Raw genomic sequence first — 15,843 nt, forward strand, 5'->3', positions numbered from 1 at the left:
GACCCCCAAAAACCAGAGTCTCTGGGTGAAAACCAGACACTTGCAACCCTATCCCACAGAACTGCACTGTATTTTAACGCTTAGCCTTTTTCTGAGGAACATATTCACATACAAAGAGCTGGATCAGTCCAAAGGATCCTGTCCTCACTGTGCAAGCAGACAATAGAGCTATGATGGTTATGCTCTGCCTCCATGGCCAGAGGCAGCATCTTTCTGGGTATCAGTAGGTGGAACCTGCAGGAGGGGAGAGTGCTGTGGTGCTCAGGTCCTGCTTGAGGGCTTCCCATAAAGGGCATCTGATGGGCCACTGTGAGAATGGAATGTTGGCCTAGATGGACCATTGGCCTGATCCAACAGGGCTCTTCTTTTGTCCTTATGATCCCCACTTGTAATTCCCAGCAACTGGCATTCAGAGGCCTTTTTGGGGGGGGGGGAAATACCCCCATCTGGTTTCTCACCCACCTGTAAATCCAAAAAAGAATTTCTTGAGCTTGTCTCGAGCCACTTCTCTGGAAGTTGAGTTTAGGATTGGGAGGGAGCTGCTCAGTCCAGTTCCATCTTTTGTCTGTGAGTGGTGTGTGGAAGAGACATCTGTGGAGATGATATATCTGTTTAAAAGGCAGGATGAACAGCAATTCAAGAGAGAATGGAGTGTGTGTGTGTGTGTGTGTGTGTGTGAATTGCTCATTCTTTTTCAAAAGGAACTGCATTAGCTGGTGCCTTATCTGCTCTTAGGGAGTTAATGGTGGTGGGGAATGCTTTGTAACTAAGGCAAGTGTTACACAGATGTCCTCAAGGGTACCCTGTGTGTTGGTTTGACTTCTGGCTTGATTTCCTGGGTAGACAGCAGGGGATCAAGAAAATGGGTGTGGGTAGAACAGGGGTATGATTTCCTCCACCTGAATGTGTGGTGCCACTTCTTCCACCATGGAATAATCTCCCACTGACCCAATCCAAAAACAAGACTAGCATCGAATACCACCCTAAGTGGATAACAAGTAGAGTTGCCCATTGTCTGGTTTTTCCCTGGAGATTCAAATTTTTTGGGGTCCTCTTCAGGTCTCCGTGTGACACACCTTAATCTCTGGTCTCTTAGCTGTAATTTAAAAAAAAAAGTTTCTAGGTGGTCTGGTTCAAAAGTTATAAACCAAAATGTCAGCCGCCCAGCCCCCACAACTTCTGTTACTACTAGCTGCTATAATCCCTACGTTGTCAGGTTTTTAGCCAGTAAGTGAAGTCATGGTTGTGACAGACAAGATTTGTTGATCCCAGGCAATAGCTAAACTCACAGTTTTCTTTTCCTGCTTGTCTCGCTTCAGGAATTCAGGAATTATATAGCTTTCAGCAGCATAAAGAGTACATTCTCTGTACAGGATTGGGACTTGGTTCTGAGTAAACATGCATAGGATTGCACTATAACAAGAGATCACAGCAGTATTGTGGTAGGCATAAAAGTGTACATGCAGGGGTTTTTTAATTACTTGCAAATTTGGCATATTATACATTTTATATTTCAAATAATTTTTAGAAGTTTTAAAAAGTATAAACACCCCCATTTAGGAAAGATTTCTATCTTAATTTCCAATCAGAATTTTTTTCTTTGAGTTGGATGCTCCAAGCAAGTGTGGTTGATGCTTAATGTATCATGCTTAATGACATCACCAGGGCCTGGCCCTATGTCATCACTAGGATCCGCCTTTGAAATCTCAGGGTTTGGGATGCTTCTGTCCTGGCAACCGTAAGATTAAAGAGATCTGTGACTATATGATTACCCAGGTGCCTACTCAGTCTAGGACCCTGGACACAAGCGCCATTCCCAGTAAAGTTATGATTGCTTGCATCTCTTACAGATTTGGATCTGCATCAGATACATGAAACTCTCCTGGCAACTGACAGTTCTGCATGAGGTCACGTCTTCTGCAGCCTGGCAGGGGCAGATAGGAGTTGTAGTCCAAAACTACCAGAGGGCACCAGTTGTGGAAGACTCCACAGTACTCAAGGACAATCACAGTCTGAACTTAGCATACCTGTTTTCATCTGATTTTTTCTTTCTTGTTCCTTAATGCAGAATTAATTTTCGACTCAGTGAGGCAGCATATTTTGGATTTATTTCTTTTATTTACTTAGCAAGATTTTTATACTGCTTATTCAACAAAAAATAATGGTTTGCATAAAAGGCTATAAAATATTCATTAAATTTGCAATAAAACCAGACTTTATTTTATTATTTATTTATTATTGCATATATATTGCTCCTGTCCTCCAAGGAGCTCAAGGTGGCATACATGTTTCTCCCCCTTCTCCATTTAATCCTCACAACAGCCCTGTGAGGTAGGTTAGGCTGAGAGACAGTGTCTGGCCCAAAGTCACCCAGGTTCATGGCTGACCAGAGATTTGAACGCAGGACTCCCAGGTCATAGTCCAACATTCAAACAAACAAACAAAACTGTAGAGATGATAAAATTATCAAAATACAGATGAAATCAACAGGCGTTAAAATAAATGTACATAATAAAATTACATGTCTGGCTAGTCTTGCCTATACAAAAAAAATGTTTGCAGGTTTAGGAATTTTGGTTCCCATGAGTGGTTGGCAGAGATTAATACCCAAAGAATGTCTTCATTCCACCTAAGACTGGATGTCGGGAGCTCCCTTCTGCCCTATAGAAACAAGTTCACTACTTAAAGTGCTGAAGAGTCGCCCCTCTTGGTAAGGTTGAATGTCTTCCCCTCTGCAGTTACATTACGACAGTTCCCAGGGATTCCTCTGGAGGAGCGCCAAGTTTGGAAAAAACATGTTGCAGTGCAGGCAATATAGCTGCCTGAGACAGTATCTAGGAAAGTGAATGGGGGATGGATGGCATTGGGCCAGAGAGGACATTAATTAATTTATTTATTATATTTATATATTGCCCCATAGCCAAAGCTGTCTGGGCGGTTTACAGCAACTAAAAACATTAAAAGCAAATATACAAATTTAAAACACATCTTTAAAAACAATTTAAGAACACATGCTAAAATACCTGGGAGAAGAGGAAAGTCTTTAGCTGGCGCCGAAAAGATAACAGTGTTGGCACCAGGTGCACCTCATCAGAAACATCATTCCATAATTTGGGAGCCACCACTGAGAAGGCCCTCTCCTGTGTTGCCAGACTCCAAGCTTCCCTCGGAGTAGGCACCCGGAGGAGGGCCTTAGCTGTTGAGCTTAATGTACAGGTGGGTTCGTATTGGGAGAGACGTCTGGTCCTAAGCTGTGTAAGGCTTTATAGGTCAAAACCAGCACCTTGAATCAAACTCAGAAACATACAGGCAGCCAATGCAAATGGGCCAGAATCAGTTTTATGTGTTCCGACCGTCTGGTCCCTGTTACCAATCTGGCCACTGCATTTTGCACAAGCTGCAGTTTCCGAACCGTCTTCAAAGGCAGCCCCACATAGAGTGCATTGCAGTAATCTAACTTGGAGGTTACCAGAGGATGGACAACTGAGGCCAGGTTATCCCTGTCCAGATAGGGGTGCAGCTGGGCCACCAACCAAAGTTGGTAGAAGGCACTCCATGACACCAAGGCTACCTGAGCCTCAAGTGACGGAGATGGTTCTAGGAGAACCCCCAAGCTACGAACCTGCTCCTTCAGGGGGAGTGCAACCCCATCCAGGACAGGTTGGACATCCACCATCTGGTCAGAAGAACCACCCACTAGCAGCATCTCAGTCTTGTCTGGATTGAGCCTCAGTTTATTAGCCCTCATCCAGTCCATTGTTGCAGCCAGGCACCGGTTCAGCACATTGACAGCCTCACCTGAAGAAGATGAAAAGGAGAAATAGAGCTGTGTGTCATCAGCATACTGATGGCAATGCACTCCAAAGCTCCGGATGACCACACCCAACGGTTTCATGTAGATGTTGAACAGCATGGGGGATAGAAATGACCCCTGTGGAACCCCATACTGGAGAGTCCAGGGTGCCGAGCAATGTTCCCCAAGCACCACCTTCTGGAGCCAACCAGCCAAGTAGGAGTGGAACCACTACCATGCAGTCCCTCCCACTCCTAACTCAGCCAGTCTTCCCAGAAGGATACCATGGTCGATGGTATTGAAAGCCGCTGAGAGATCAAGAAGAATCAACAGAGTCACACTCCCCCAGTCTCTCTCCCGACAAAGGTCATCATATAGGGCAACCAAGGCTGTTTCCATGACAAAACCAGGCCTGAAACCCGACTGAAATGGATCCAGATAATCGGTCTCAACCAAGAGTGTCTGGAGGTGGCCCACAACCACTCGTTCAAGGACCTTGCCCAGGAATGGAACATTTGCTACCGGCCTATAGTTATTAATATTTTCTGGGTCCAAGGAGGGTCTCTTCAGGAGTAGTCTCGCTACCGCTTCTTTCAGGCAGGCAGGGACGACCTCGTCTCGCAGAGAAACATGAATCACTTCCCTGGCCCGGCCAGCTGTTCCATCCCTGCTAGCTTTTATTAGACAAGAAGGGCAAGGATCCAGCACAGAAGTGGTTGCACGGACCTGTCCAAGCACCTTGTCAACGTCCTCAAGCTGTACCAACTGCAACTCATCCAAGAAATCGGCACAAGGCTGTGCTCTGGATACCTTGCTTGATTCACCTGCTATATCACTGGAGTCTAAGTCCTGGCGGATGCTAAAGATTTTATCCTGGAAGTGCCTAGCAAATTCATTACAGCGGACCTCAGATGGTTCTACCATGTCCCTGGGGCCAGAGTGTAATATTTATTTATTTATTTATTTATTTAAGACATTTCTATGCTGCTCTATCTTCCTGGAAAGCTCAGAGCGGTGGACAACTCTATAATAAAAGAACATAGACCGAGAATACCTTATAAAAGCAAGACATACACCATAGATACAAACTTATAAGATAAGATTAAAATAGTAAAAACTGTATACAATACAATAAACACATAATTACTCCATAATCTCTCATGGTCAAGAGATTTCCTATTCCTCAGTCCAGGTTAAATGCAATACGGAAAAGGAACGTCTTGACCTGGCGACGGAATGCCGGAAGTGAGGAGGCCGACCGGACCTCTATTGGCAGGGAATTCCAGAGTCTAGGGGCGATAAAAGAGAACGCCCTATCTCTGGTTCCTGAAAGATGAACTTGTGAGGTTGAGGGTATCCTAAGGAGCGAATTATCGGAGGACCTGAGAGAACGGGGGGGGGGTTCATAAGAAGACAACCGATCGGACAGATAGACAGGGCCCAAGCCATGAAGGGCTTTAAAGGACAACACCAGCACCTTGAATTGAGTCTGGAAGCAAATTGGCAACCAGTGGAGCTGTTGCAACAGGGGGGTTGTATGGGCACGAATGTCAGCCCCTGTCAGCATTCTTACTGCTGCACGTTGAACCAATTTAAGCTTCCGAACTGTCTTCAAAGGCAGCCCCACGTAGAGTGCGTTGCAGTAGTCAAGCCGGGATGTAACTAGGGCGTGAGTTACCTTAGTCAGATCAGACATCTCTAAAAACGGGCGCAGCTGGCGAACCAGTCTTAACTGGGCAAAAGTACTCCTGGACACAGCAGAAACCTGAGCTTCCAGGTTCAAAGCCGAGTCCAGAAGCACACCCAAGCTGCGGACTTGAGTCTTCAGGGGGAGTGTAACCCCGTCTAACACAGGTACATTCCACGTTTCTAGTTTGGCCCCACGACTGACGAAGAGCATTTCTGTCTTGTCTGGATTTAATTTCAACTTGTTCACCTTCATCCAATCCATCACTGAGGACAGGCACTGGTTCAGGGGTCAAACGGCTTCCTTGGCATCAGGAGGAAAGGAGAAGTAAAGCTGGGTGTCATCTGCATATTGATGGTAACGAACTCCAAACCTCCGGATGACCTCACCCAGCGGCTTCATATAGATGTTAAATAACAAAGCCCCCGGACAATTCTGAAGAGCTCCGCTGGGCGGCAGATTGGTGATTTGATAGTGGAAGCAAAATATTGTTCTTTTGCTGCCCTCACTGCCCCTAAATACAGCTTACCATAGGCACTTACCAGTGTATAATTGCATCCACTAGGAGTTCACCTCCATCTGCACTCAAGCCGTCTCCTATATTGTTTCATTGGTCTCAGCTCTGGAGTATACCATGGAGCCGTATGAGCTCTACACAGGAGAGGGCGCTCAGAAGCAATCATGTCAACCGCCCGGGTCATTTCTGTATTCCACAGTTCAACCAGGGTTTTGACAGGAGCGCCAGCCCTATCAGCCGGAAAACTCCCCAGAGCCCGTTGGAAACCATCCGGATCCATTAGTCTCTGGGGGCGGTCCAACTTAATAGGTTCCCCACCCTTGCAGAGGGAAAAAGCCACTGTAAGTCTAAACTTTAGCAAGCAGTGATCTGTTCATGACAGAGGGACTGATGTAAGGCCCCCCACATTCAGATCACCAACTCCCTTGTCCAGTTGTAAAATCCAAATCTAGAGTATGCCCTGCTACATGTGTTGGGCCAATGGCATATTGGGACAGTCCCATGGTTGTCATGGAGACCATGAAATCCTGAGCCACCTCAGAGAAGGTAGCCTCGGCAAGGATGTTGACATCTCAACAGTACACCCGAGACCACCTCCGTCAGCTCAGCAAGGGAGTCTGTTGGGCAGCGGGGTGGGCGGTACACCAACAGAATCCCCAGTCTGTCCCGCTGACCCAGCATAAGGTGCAAACACTCCAGACCAGTAGTCACATGGACAGGGTCCTTGCAGAGGGAGATGGAACTCCTATAGATAACAGCAACCCACCCCTCCCTGCCCCTCAGGTCTACCCTGATGCCGAACCAGGTACCCTGGTGGGCATAACTGGGAGAGACTGACTCCCCGCTGCTTGCCCACCGAGGTCTCAGTTATACATGCCAGATGAGCTGCCTCATCCACAATCAAATTATGACAGAGGGAGATCTTATTATGCACTGATCTGGCATTTAGCAGCAGCATCCGGAAGCCTAAGAGCTGGCTGATAGGGCAACCAACAAACCTGCAGGTGTGGGGAGGACCAAAACAAGGCCTGGGCCTCATCCCCCTTACCTGGCAGGTCCTCCTCACAATGCCATATCTCCCTCTACCCGTCACTACACTAATTTGGGGCCCCTCAAGTCCCCCCACTTGGCTCTGAGTCCTCTCTCCCAGGCACATGACTTAAGACCCACAAAAAGGCAGATACAGCAGGAGGCACCTCTGCCAGCCAGCTTATGTATCCCCTCCAGAGAAGGGACAAGATCCTCCGTGGCGCAGAGTGGTAAGTGGCGGCAACGCAGCTGAGCTCTGCTCATGGCCGGAGTTCGATTCCGACGAAAGGAGGAAGTTGAATCTCCGGTAAAAGGGGTTGAGGTCCACTCAGCCTTCCATCCATCCATGGTCGGTAAAATGAGTACCCAGCATATGCTGGGGGGTAAAGAAAGGCCAGAGAAGGAACTGGCAATCCCACCCCATATATATGGCCTGCCTAGTAAACGTCGCAAGACGCCACCCTAAGAGTCGGAAACGACTCGCACTATAAGTGCGGGGACACCTTTACCTTTTACCAGAGAAGGGACAGGTGGAAGAAATCAGCAACAGCTGGCTGAGTACCTGGGGCCTGGTCCTGCAAGGTGTGACACCTGCCGAGCAGAAGTCCACCAGGGAGAGGGTGGTGGTGGTAGCCGAGCAGCAGCAGCAGCAGCAGCAGCAGCAGCAGCAGCAAGCAGGCAGGCAGGCAGGCTGGCAGACAGCAGCAGCAAATGGCTCTCCTTACCTGGACGGCGATGGTCCCCTTCATCCTGCAGGCACTGGGTCTCTCTGTTGGACATGTTGGTGTTTTTGCTGGCAAACCAGGCCCATGCTGGTTCTGTTACAGCAATGATTATCTTAAAGACTTGTCTCTCCCCCCCGCCCCCCAAAAGATGATCAGCAACTCAAATGCATGAAGTAGGGATTGTACAGGTTTTTGACCTCCCTGGAATCCAGGCTCAAATCCTGGACTCTGGTTGGGACAGAATTATTTCCAGACTGGACTTGACACCACCCAGTTCCAGTGGCTTCAAGCTCTATTCTGGAAAGAGCATGTGAACCAACCCTTCAGGCAGTGAGGGGCTGTCTCTAGACTGCACTTGTGCTTCACTTGTACTTTCCTTGAAGCCATTCCAGACTGGTTTGTAGGATCAACTCCAATTCTCCCCTGGCGTTCATTGCTCTGCAGGTTTCTGACTGTGGTTCACCCCTTCTCAATTTTTTAAACTATTGTCTGGGGAATTGGATATAGAAACACGGGAAGTTGCCTTATGCTGAGTCGAGCCATTGGTCCAACCAGCTTCATATTGTCTGCACTCACTGGGAGTAACTGTCCAGGATTTCAGGCAGGAGATGCCAGGCAGGGTTTAACAATAGTATCATAAAACCATATAATAGTAGATTTGGAAGGGGCCTATAAGACCATGAAGTCCAACCACCTGCTCAGTGCAGATATCCAAGTTAAAGAATTCCCAGAAGGTGGCTGTCCAGCTGCCTCTTGAATGCCTTAACCTAATGCCTGCTTAAACATAAGAAGAGTCCTGATGGCTCAGGCCAGGGGCCCATCTAATCCAGTATCCTGTTCTCACGGTGACCAACCAGATGTCTATGGGGAAAACAGGGAAATGTTCAAGTTCACCTTGCTGTAAATTCCTGAGCCCTTTCTGTGCCAAGATTGGCTAATGCATGACTGGCAGATCATTAATTTGGAATTGTTTTAAACAAAATGCATACAATCCTTTGATTAATATACTTTTTACTATTTGATCTTGAAAAAGAGGTTTCTGCTCTCATATGCTGCACAGAAAAACGTCAGGTAAGGGAAGTCTTCATAACAGAATTAAGGTAGAAAGGAGAGAAAATTTGAGCTTGATACTGATTTTTATAATAGCATGATGTATATAATCTTATTTCATAAATATAATAAGTGTTTTCTCGAGGTGAGAAGTATTCTGAGGTGGGAACCAAAACTTGGCTTTGCAATCATGGTATCACTTAAAAGAACAGGTTGTAATGTCCTAGAGATGTTTCTGGCCAGCTTGACTGATCAGGAGCCATGATAGAATGGCATGTATGGTACATATTGCTTTCAAAATGGTACAAAATCATCAGTAACATATGACAGTAGAATAGTGGTAATATCAGTCAAGGGGACAGATTGACATTAATCTAAGAAGACAACAAGACAATGATGGGAGGTATCTGTAAAATTAAAGTTATCTGGTTGGTTGGAAATATTGCAAGAGGAAAGAACTGTTACATTACATGGGGAAGAACTTAGGGGATTGGTTAATTACTATCACATGCTGTAATTTTAAGGTATAAAAGATCTGTGCAGACTGTACCTCACTGCAGTCCTCTCCAGATTTTATGCTTGTTAGAAATAAAGGCCTACCTTTTGCTTTAAGCCTGTGTCATAAATTACTTAAAGGACCCCCAGCAAAGATCCCACAGGAGAAGATAATAATTCTCCATCAGAGACATACTGTCTCTGAAACTGAAGGCAACATAGTTATCATGATTCGCAGCCATTGATAGCCATGATTGTGTAATACTTTTAAAAACATCTGAGTTGGTGGCCATTAAGTGCGGCAATTTAACCTTGGTTGTGGGAAGAAGGACTTTCCTTTCTTCCCTTCGGAATCTTGCAACATTCAGCTTCATCAGATTAGTCCAGGTTCTAGAATTAGGCGTGAAGGGAAAATAACACCTTTCTCTCTATCTGCATTCTCCACACTGTCTATATACACAAGAGCAACAATAAATTAAATAGCTAACTATTTGATGCTCTTTCCTGATGCCCCAGGGCGGCCATGAGTAGACACCTGTCCAGAACGTCTTGCCAACAGTCTTCTTATGGCAGCCTTCATCTCTTTGTTCTTCAGGGCATAGACAGTAGGGTTCAGGAAGGGGGTAATGGAGATGGAGAAGACGGAGAACACTTTATCAATCATGAACCGGGTGTATGGACGTAGATAAATAAACAAACAGGGCCCAAAGTACATGGTGACCACAATCAGGTGAGAGGTACATGTGGAGGCAGCCTTGCTGGTCCCTTCAGAGGGCCCCCGGGAGCAGATTGTGGAGAGAAGAAGTGCGTAGGAGAGAAGCAAGGCAATGAAAGACACAAGTGACATAATTCCACTATTAGTCACCATCATGACCTCCAGGGGATAGGTGTCAATGCAACCCAACTTGATGACCAATGGAAGGTCACAGAAGTAGTTGTCCACCCGATTGGGCCCACAGAAGGGCACATTTATCATGAAACCCAATTGCACACTGGTGTGGATGAACCCACCAGCCCAGGAGGCTAGCACAAGCCCTATGCAATGGCATCGGCTCATGAGTGAGACATAGTGGAGAGGATGGCAGATGGCCACGTACCGGTCATAGGCCATAGCTGTCAGCAGGAGCATCTCGCTGCCTCCAAAGAGATGGAGGAAGAAAATTTGGGCCATGCAGTCCTGGAAAGAGATGGCTTGGCGTTGCGCAAGGAAATCAAAGAGATACCTTGGGGTAGCAAAGGAGGACATGCAGAGATCCAGGAAAGCCAGATGACCTATCAGAAAGAACATGGGGGAATCGAAAAGCCGGTGATCACTGATAATTGCCGAGAGGATGAGAATGTTGTTGTAGAGAGTAGCCATGTACAGCAGGAGGAAGAAGACAAATAAGAGAACTTTGACTTCCCAGGTTTCAGAGAGACCCAGCAGGACAAACTCGGTCACCGTTGTCTGGTTACCCCACGACATCCACTTATTGTGCATCACTGGGAAAATTGAGGCGAGAGAAAGGAGACGGCAGTGAGATACTTCAATTCCTTCATAGCCTTAGGCCTTACCTGTGTGTCAGCTGCCAGTATTACTTTTGGTGGGGAATCTGTGGCCCGCCAGATGTTGTTGGACTCTAACTCCCATCAGCCCTAAACAGCAGGGACAACAGTCCAAGGATGATTGGAGCTGGAGTCCAACAATACCTGGAGGGCCACAGGATCCCTGTCTTTTATTTAGACATATTTTTTCTCTTTTATGAAGGCAGAAATCTGCCTTCTATTGAATCAGACTGCTGTTGGTCCATTTAGCTCAGTATTGTCTACACTGACTGGCAGTGTCTCTTCAGAGTTTCAGGCAGGAGACAATTCCCAACCCTACCTGGAGATTCTGGGGATTGAGCCTGGGGCCTTCTGCATGCAAAGGAGAGCCTAAACTGATGAGTTAAGGCCCTTCCCCATCCTACCATCTCCTCTAAGAGTATTGTGGATACTGCAAAAAAAGAGGAGAAAACAAAGGGCATAAAAAAGCAAACAATCCTCCCCAAACTAGTTCAATAAGGACTGGACTTGCCTAGTGGTCACAGAATACTAAGTGCATCTGTAGTAGGATCAGGGTGAAAAACTAGAAGAAGGAGTATGGAATGGAGTATCCAGGAAAAGGTCATGACTGGGTGGAGCACTGAACAGGGGCAACATATTGGTCTTTTCTGTTCTATTCTGTTCATGTTTACAGAAATGATTAGATGTATCTGAGCATCACTCAAACTAGGTAACTATGACAACTCCACTTTCCCTTCAGGGAAATGTGGTTCAAACCATTGTAGGACGGGTAAGGAGGAAGAAGACCAGGGTCCCAAAACAGCCTCTGGGGTCTCCAGCACACCAGCCCCACATTGCCAGGGAGAAAGGTGGGAGAGGGTGAAATAAAGGAACACATTATTAAAATAGAGGAAAGAAGAACAAGGATTTGTTTAAGAGAGAAGTGAAAAGAGGGGAGGACGCAAAAAGAACAACTCATATGGGTATACAATTTTAAGCTAGTGTTTAAGCAACAGAACAGAAGTGGATGCTGTCCTTTAAAGATGGAGACTGACAAAGGTGTGCATTCAGAGTAGTGGTGTGCTAGAATGCTTTCCAATTTGGATTTGGAACCACATTTTCCATTGATTCACTTATTCACCATCCTTGTGGATTTGATTTTTATGTAATGATTTTTCAGGGGTATTTTTGGAAACACATCATTTTTAAAAAAGCCTATGTCTAAACTATTTATATTAATATTTTTATCAATATTTCCTTCAATTTATTGGTACTTCCTTTCAAAATATCTATATTAATACCATTTTTTCCCAAGGGGAAAAAAAAGAGTTCGGTAAAAGCAGTGGCAAAGAAGAAACTCAAATCAATAACACCCTGCTAAGTCTATGGAATGCTTTCAAATTGTCACTGGCCAAGAGATCCTATCCCTAATCAGAGTATCTCAGTCCTGGGATGCCTTCTCTGTCACACACGCTGGGGGATGGGGCCCCTGCTAAATCAAATCTGCCATATGGACCAGACAATGCAGCTTCTTCTTCTTCTTCCACAACCTTCTCTGCATGGTACCTTCTCCTTAGAACCTCCTCTGAGTGAACCCCTCGGTCCTCTATGGCAGCTCTGAAGTGCCCCAAAGGGTTATGCTCTCGGCATCTAATAGGGTTGCACTGTATTTTAAAACACAACCTTTTTCTTAGGAACATATTCACATGAGAAGAGCCCTGCTGGATCAGGCCAAAGGCTCATCTGGTCCAGCATTCTGTCCTCACAGTGCAAGCAGACAATAGAGCTATGATGCTTATGCTCTGCCTGTATTGCCAGAGGCAGCATCTTTCTTAATATCAGTAGCTACAAACTGTAGGAGGGGAGAGTGCTGTTGTGCTCAAGTTCTGCTTGTGGGCTTCCCATAACGGGCATATGATGAGCCACTGTGAGAACAGGATGCTGGCCTAGATGAGCCATTGTAATTCCCACTTGTTATTCCCAGCAACTGGCATTCAGAGGCCTTTTGAAAATAATAATAATACACCCTAATCTGGTTTCTTACCCACCTGTAAATCCAAACAAAGAATTTCTTGAGCTTTTCTCGAGCCACTTTATCTGAAGCTGAGCTTAGCATCGGGATGGAGCTTCTCAGTCCAGTTCCATCTTCTGACTGTGAGTGGTGTGGGCAAGAGACATCTGTGGAGATGATATATCTGCTTAAAAGGCAGGATGAACAGCAATTCAAGAGAGAATAGTGTGTGTGTGTGTGTGTCTCTGTGTTAATTGTTCATTCTTTTTCAAAAGGAACTGCATGAGCCAGTGCCTTATCTGCTCTTAGGGAGTTAGTGAGTGGGTGGGAATACTTTGTAGCTAAGACAAGTGTTGCAGAGCTGTCCTCAAGGGTGCACTGTTTGTTGGTTTGACTTCTGGCTTGGTTTCCTGGGTAGATTACAGGAGATTAAAAAAATGGTTGGGGGCAGAACAGGGGTATGGTTTCTTCCACCAGAATGTGTGGTGCCACCTCCTCCACCATGGAATAACCTCTCACTGTTCCAATCCAAAAACAAAGAAAAATGAAAAGGAGAAAGGAAAAGTGTGTAAGTTATTTATAGTTGTGTTTAACAGTAGCCCTACTTGAAGTAGACCCATTGAAATTAATGAACTGTAAACATGTCTATTAACTTCAATGGGTCTACTCTGAGCAGGACTAGCATTCAATACCACCCTAAGTGGAAAATGAGATTAACACAAAGATTTGTGGCTATACGATTACCCAGGTGTCTAGTCAGTCTAGCACCCTGGACATGCCCGTTCACTCCTTGGCTCTTTTGGCTTTGCTCTCCTCTTGTCGGTGGAAAGCCAACAAGGCCTTGTGCCTCTATTTGGCCATCAATTAGCCCAGATGATAACTGAGAAGAAGCATGGCTTGCCCCAAAAGCACCATCCCTCCCAGTAAAATGATTTGGCATCCTACAGTTCTGCATGATGTCACATCATCATCATCATCATCATCATCATCACTGTTTATTTGTATGCTGCCTTTCCATAACAATTTATGCACAAGGCGGCTCACAACATGAACAGAAAAAAGTTGCACAACTCACTGTAAGAAATAAATTCAAATGGTCAATGTTAACAAAAACATCGTAAAAAACATACAATAAATTGATACATCCTTATAATGCCTAATAAAATCTAACAATAAAATACAGAAGCATAATCCCAATATCAGCAAAACAAAAAACTGACCATCAGAAATCAAACTTTTACCCAAACAGGAGCCCCTAAGCAACACCCCACAGTCAATGTGGTCTCTGGCATCTTCAGGTGGTGATACCTGTTACAGCTGCAGTCAGTCAAGGCCCCACCCTTCCAGGCCAGGTGGAACGAGGCCAGCAAGCAGGGAGAGGGTCTTACAGCCAAGATGGACATCTTCTTCAACCTGATGCCTTCCAGCCTGGTGGGGGCAGATAGGAGTTGTAGTCCAAAGCTGCCAGAGGACAGGCTGCACAGTATTCAATACCAAGCACAGTCTGAACATATGATACCTATTTAGTTTTGCACAGAGTCCTCTCGTTCACTCCCTAAGTCTTGCCCTACTTCTAGTGGTTGAACATACCCACCCTTTCTGCTGTCAAGTCCTTCTTCCTCCAGCAAAGGTCTTCACCCACTTTTCCTTTTGTCTTAAGTAAACCCGCCCCTCAGGAATCAAACTCTTCAAGTATTTAAACAGGTCCAGCCTATTTAGTTCACCCCAGCAGCTCCATAGGACATTTTGCTCCAATATCAGCTAGTTCCACTCCTTGCATCTTCTACCACTGTCTTATTTACCTTGTGCCTCCTTTATCCTTTCCTTTTTTCTCTGTGTTTATTGTTTTTCTTTAGGGTACAGGAAACCATGTTTTCCTTTAAGGACATTTTTCTACTTACCATTTGGGGAGGGTTCTAAGGAACCCAGGAAAAGTGCTTGTGTGCCCCTTTGTGCAGGGCTTCACAGCAACCTCCCCATCACAGCCAAAGACTGGATGGAGCACATCCTGAATTGTGGATTTGCTTAACTGCTCCAAGAACTCTGATAAACAATTGTAACCCTGAACTTTTGGGTCACTGAGAAGTTCTCAAGAAACCTATTTCATGCTCTTCTCCGCTACGTGGAACAGGAGGATAATACAGTGTTTTATCCTTCCAGTTGTGTCTATCTCCTCCATTTCCCTGATCTCGCTGTCTTGTTTGCCCTTGGGTGACCCAAACTCCTGCCATTTGCCTTCATGTGTTCCCCGTTGTGCCTAGGTCTCCATTTGAACCCATCACATCCCTTCCATTTTCCCCTGATTCATATACAGCAACAGCGAGATTCCTTGCTTCCATTTATATCTAGGTCTGTTAGGGATAGCAAATCTGTCAATTTCAGTTTATCTCATTTTCCCAATTTCCAGTTTGCCCTATTTCCATAGTTCGCTAACTTTTTAAAAATAAAAGAAACATCCATATGGAAATTCATATGCATTTTTGCAAGCAACTTCCCCTAACAGAATGCATTTTGTACATTATTTTCATGAATATGCCCATTTTTGTGAACATTTTCCCCCTAACATGATTTTTTTGTGTAGTAGACAGCCGTGAGTATACTATAGCCAGTATGGATTTTTCACATTCCGCAATGTTAAATTGAAAATACCCCCATGACATTCTGCTGCTTCCCATAAACTCATTTCAAAACAAAACCTTACAAAACTTATAGTCCTGAGCTAGGAAATGCTTGCTTAACAACCCTGTGTGTTTTCATCAGAGCTTGGAAAAGTTACTTTTTTGAACTACAACTCCCATCAGCCCAATCCAGTGGCCATGCTGGCTGGGGCTGATGGGAGTTGTAGTTCAAAAAAGTAACTTTTCCAAGCTCTGGTTTTCATTGTGATACTGTCGTGTCCCGGAGTAGGCTCAGAAACTAGACCGGATGGTTGAAACAATTCAGTCTTTATTAGAGTAATGTCCAAACAAAGGCTGCACCTTCTCATGAAGGAGCACAATACACGTGTCCAGC

The 15,843-nt window shown here is 45.4% G+C and overlaps 1 protein-coding gene across 2 annotated transcripts; it reads right to left on the reverse strand.

Moving 5' to 3' along the window:
* Positions 1-8,839: 8,839 nt before the first annotated feature.
* Positions 8,840-14,479, reverse strand: LOC133366067 (olfactory receptor 4K14-like). 2 transcript variants are annotated; one of them, XM_061588750.1, is made up of 3 exons: positions 14,426-14,479; positions 12,869-12,998; positions 8,840-10,778 (listed from the first exon to the last, which is right to left on the reverse strand). In XM_061588750.1, exon 3 carries the CDS (start codon positions 10,774-10,776, stop codon positions 9,784-9,786), a length of 993 nt encoding a protein of 330 aa, XP_061444734.1. In that variant the 5' UTR covers positions 10,777-10,778; positions 12,869-12,998; positions 14,426-14,479; the 3' UTR covers positions 8,840-9,783. The 2 variants fall into 2 exon arrangements, with proteins under 2 accessions (XP_061444734.1, XP_061444733.1); XM_061588749.1 differs by lacking the exon at positions 14,426-14,479 and adding an exon at positions 14,052-14,131.
* Between the last annotated feature and the right edge of the window lie 1,364 nt (positions 14,480-15,843).

Source organism: Rhineura floridana, chromosome 11 (genome assembly GCF_030035675.1).
Source record: "Rhineura floridana isolate rRhiFlo1 chromosome 11, rRhiFlo1.hap2, whole genome shotgun sequence".
Taxonomy (NCBI): Eukaryota; Metazoa; Chordata; class Lepidosauria; order Squamata; family Rhineuridae; genus Rhineura; species Rhineura floridana.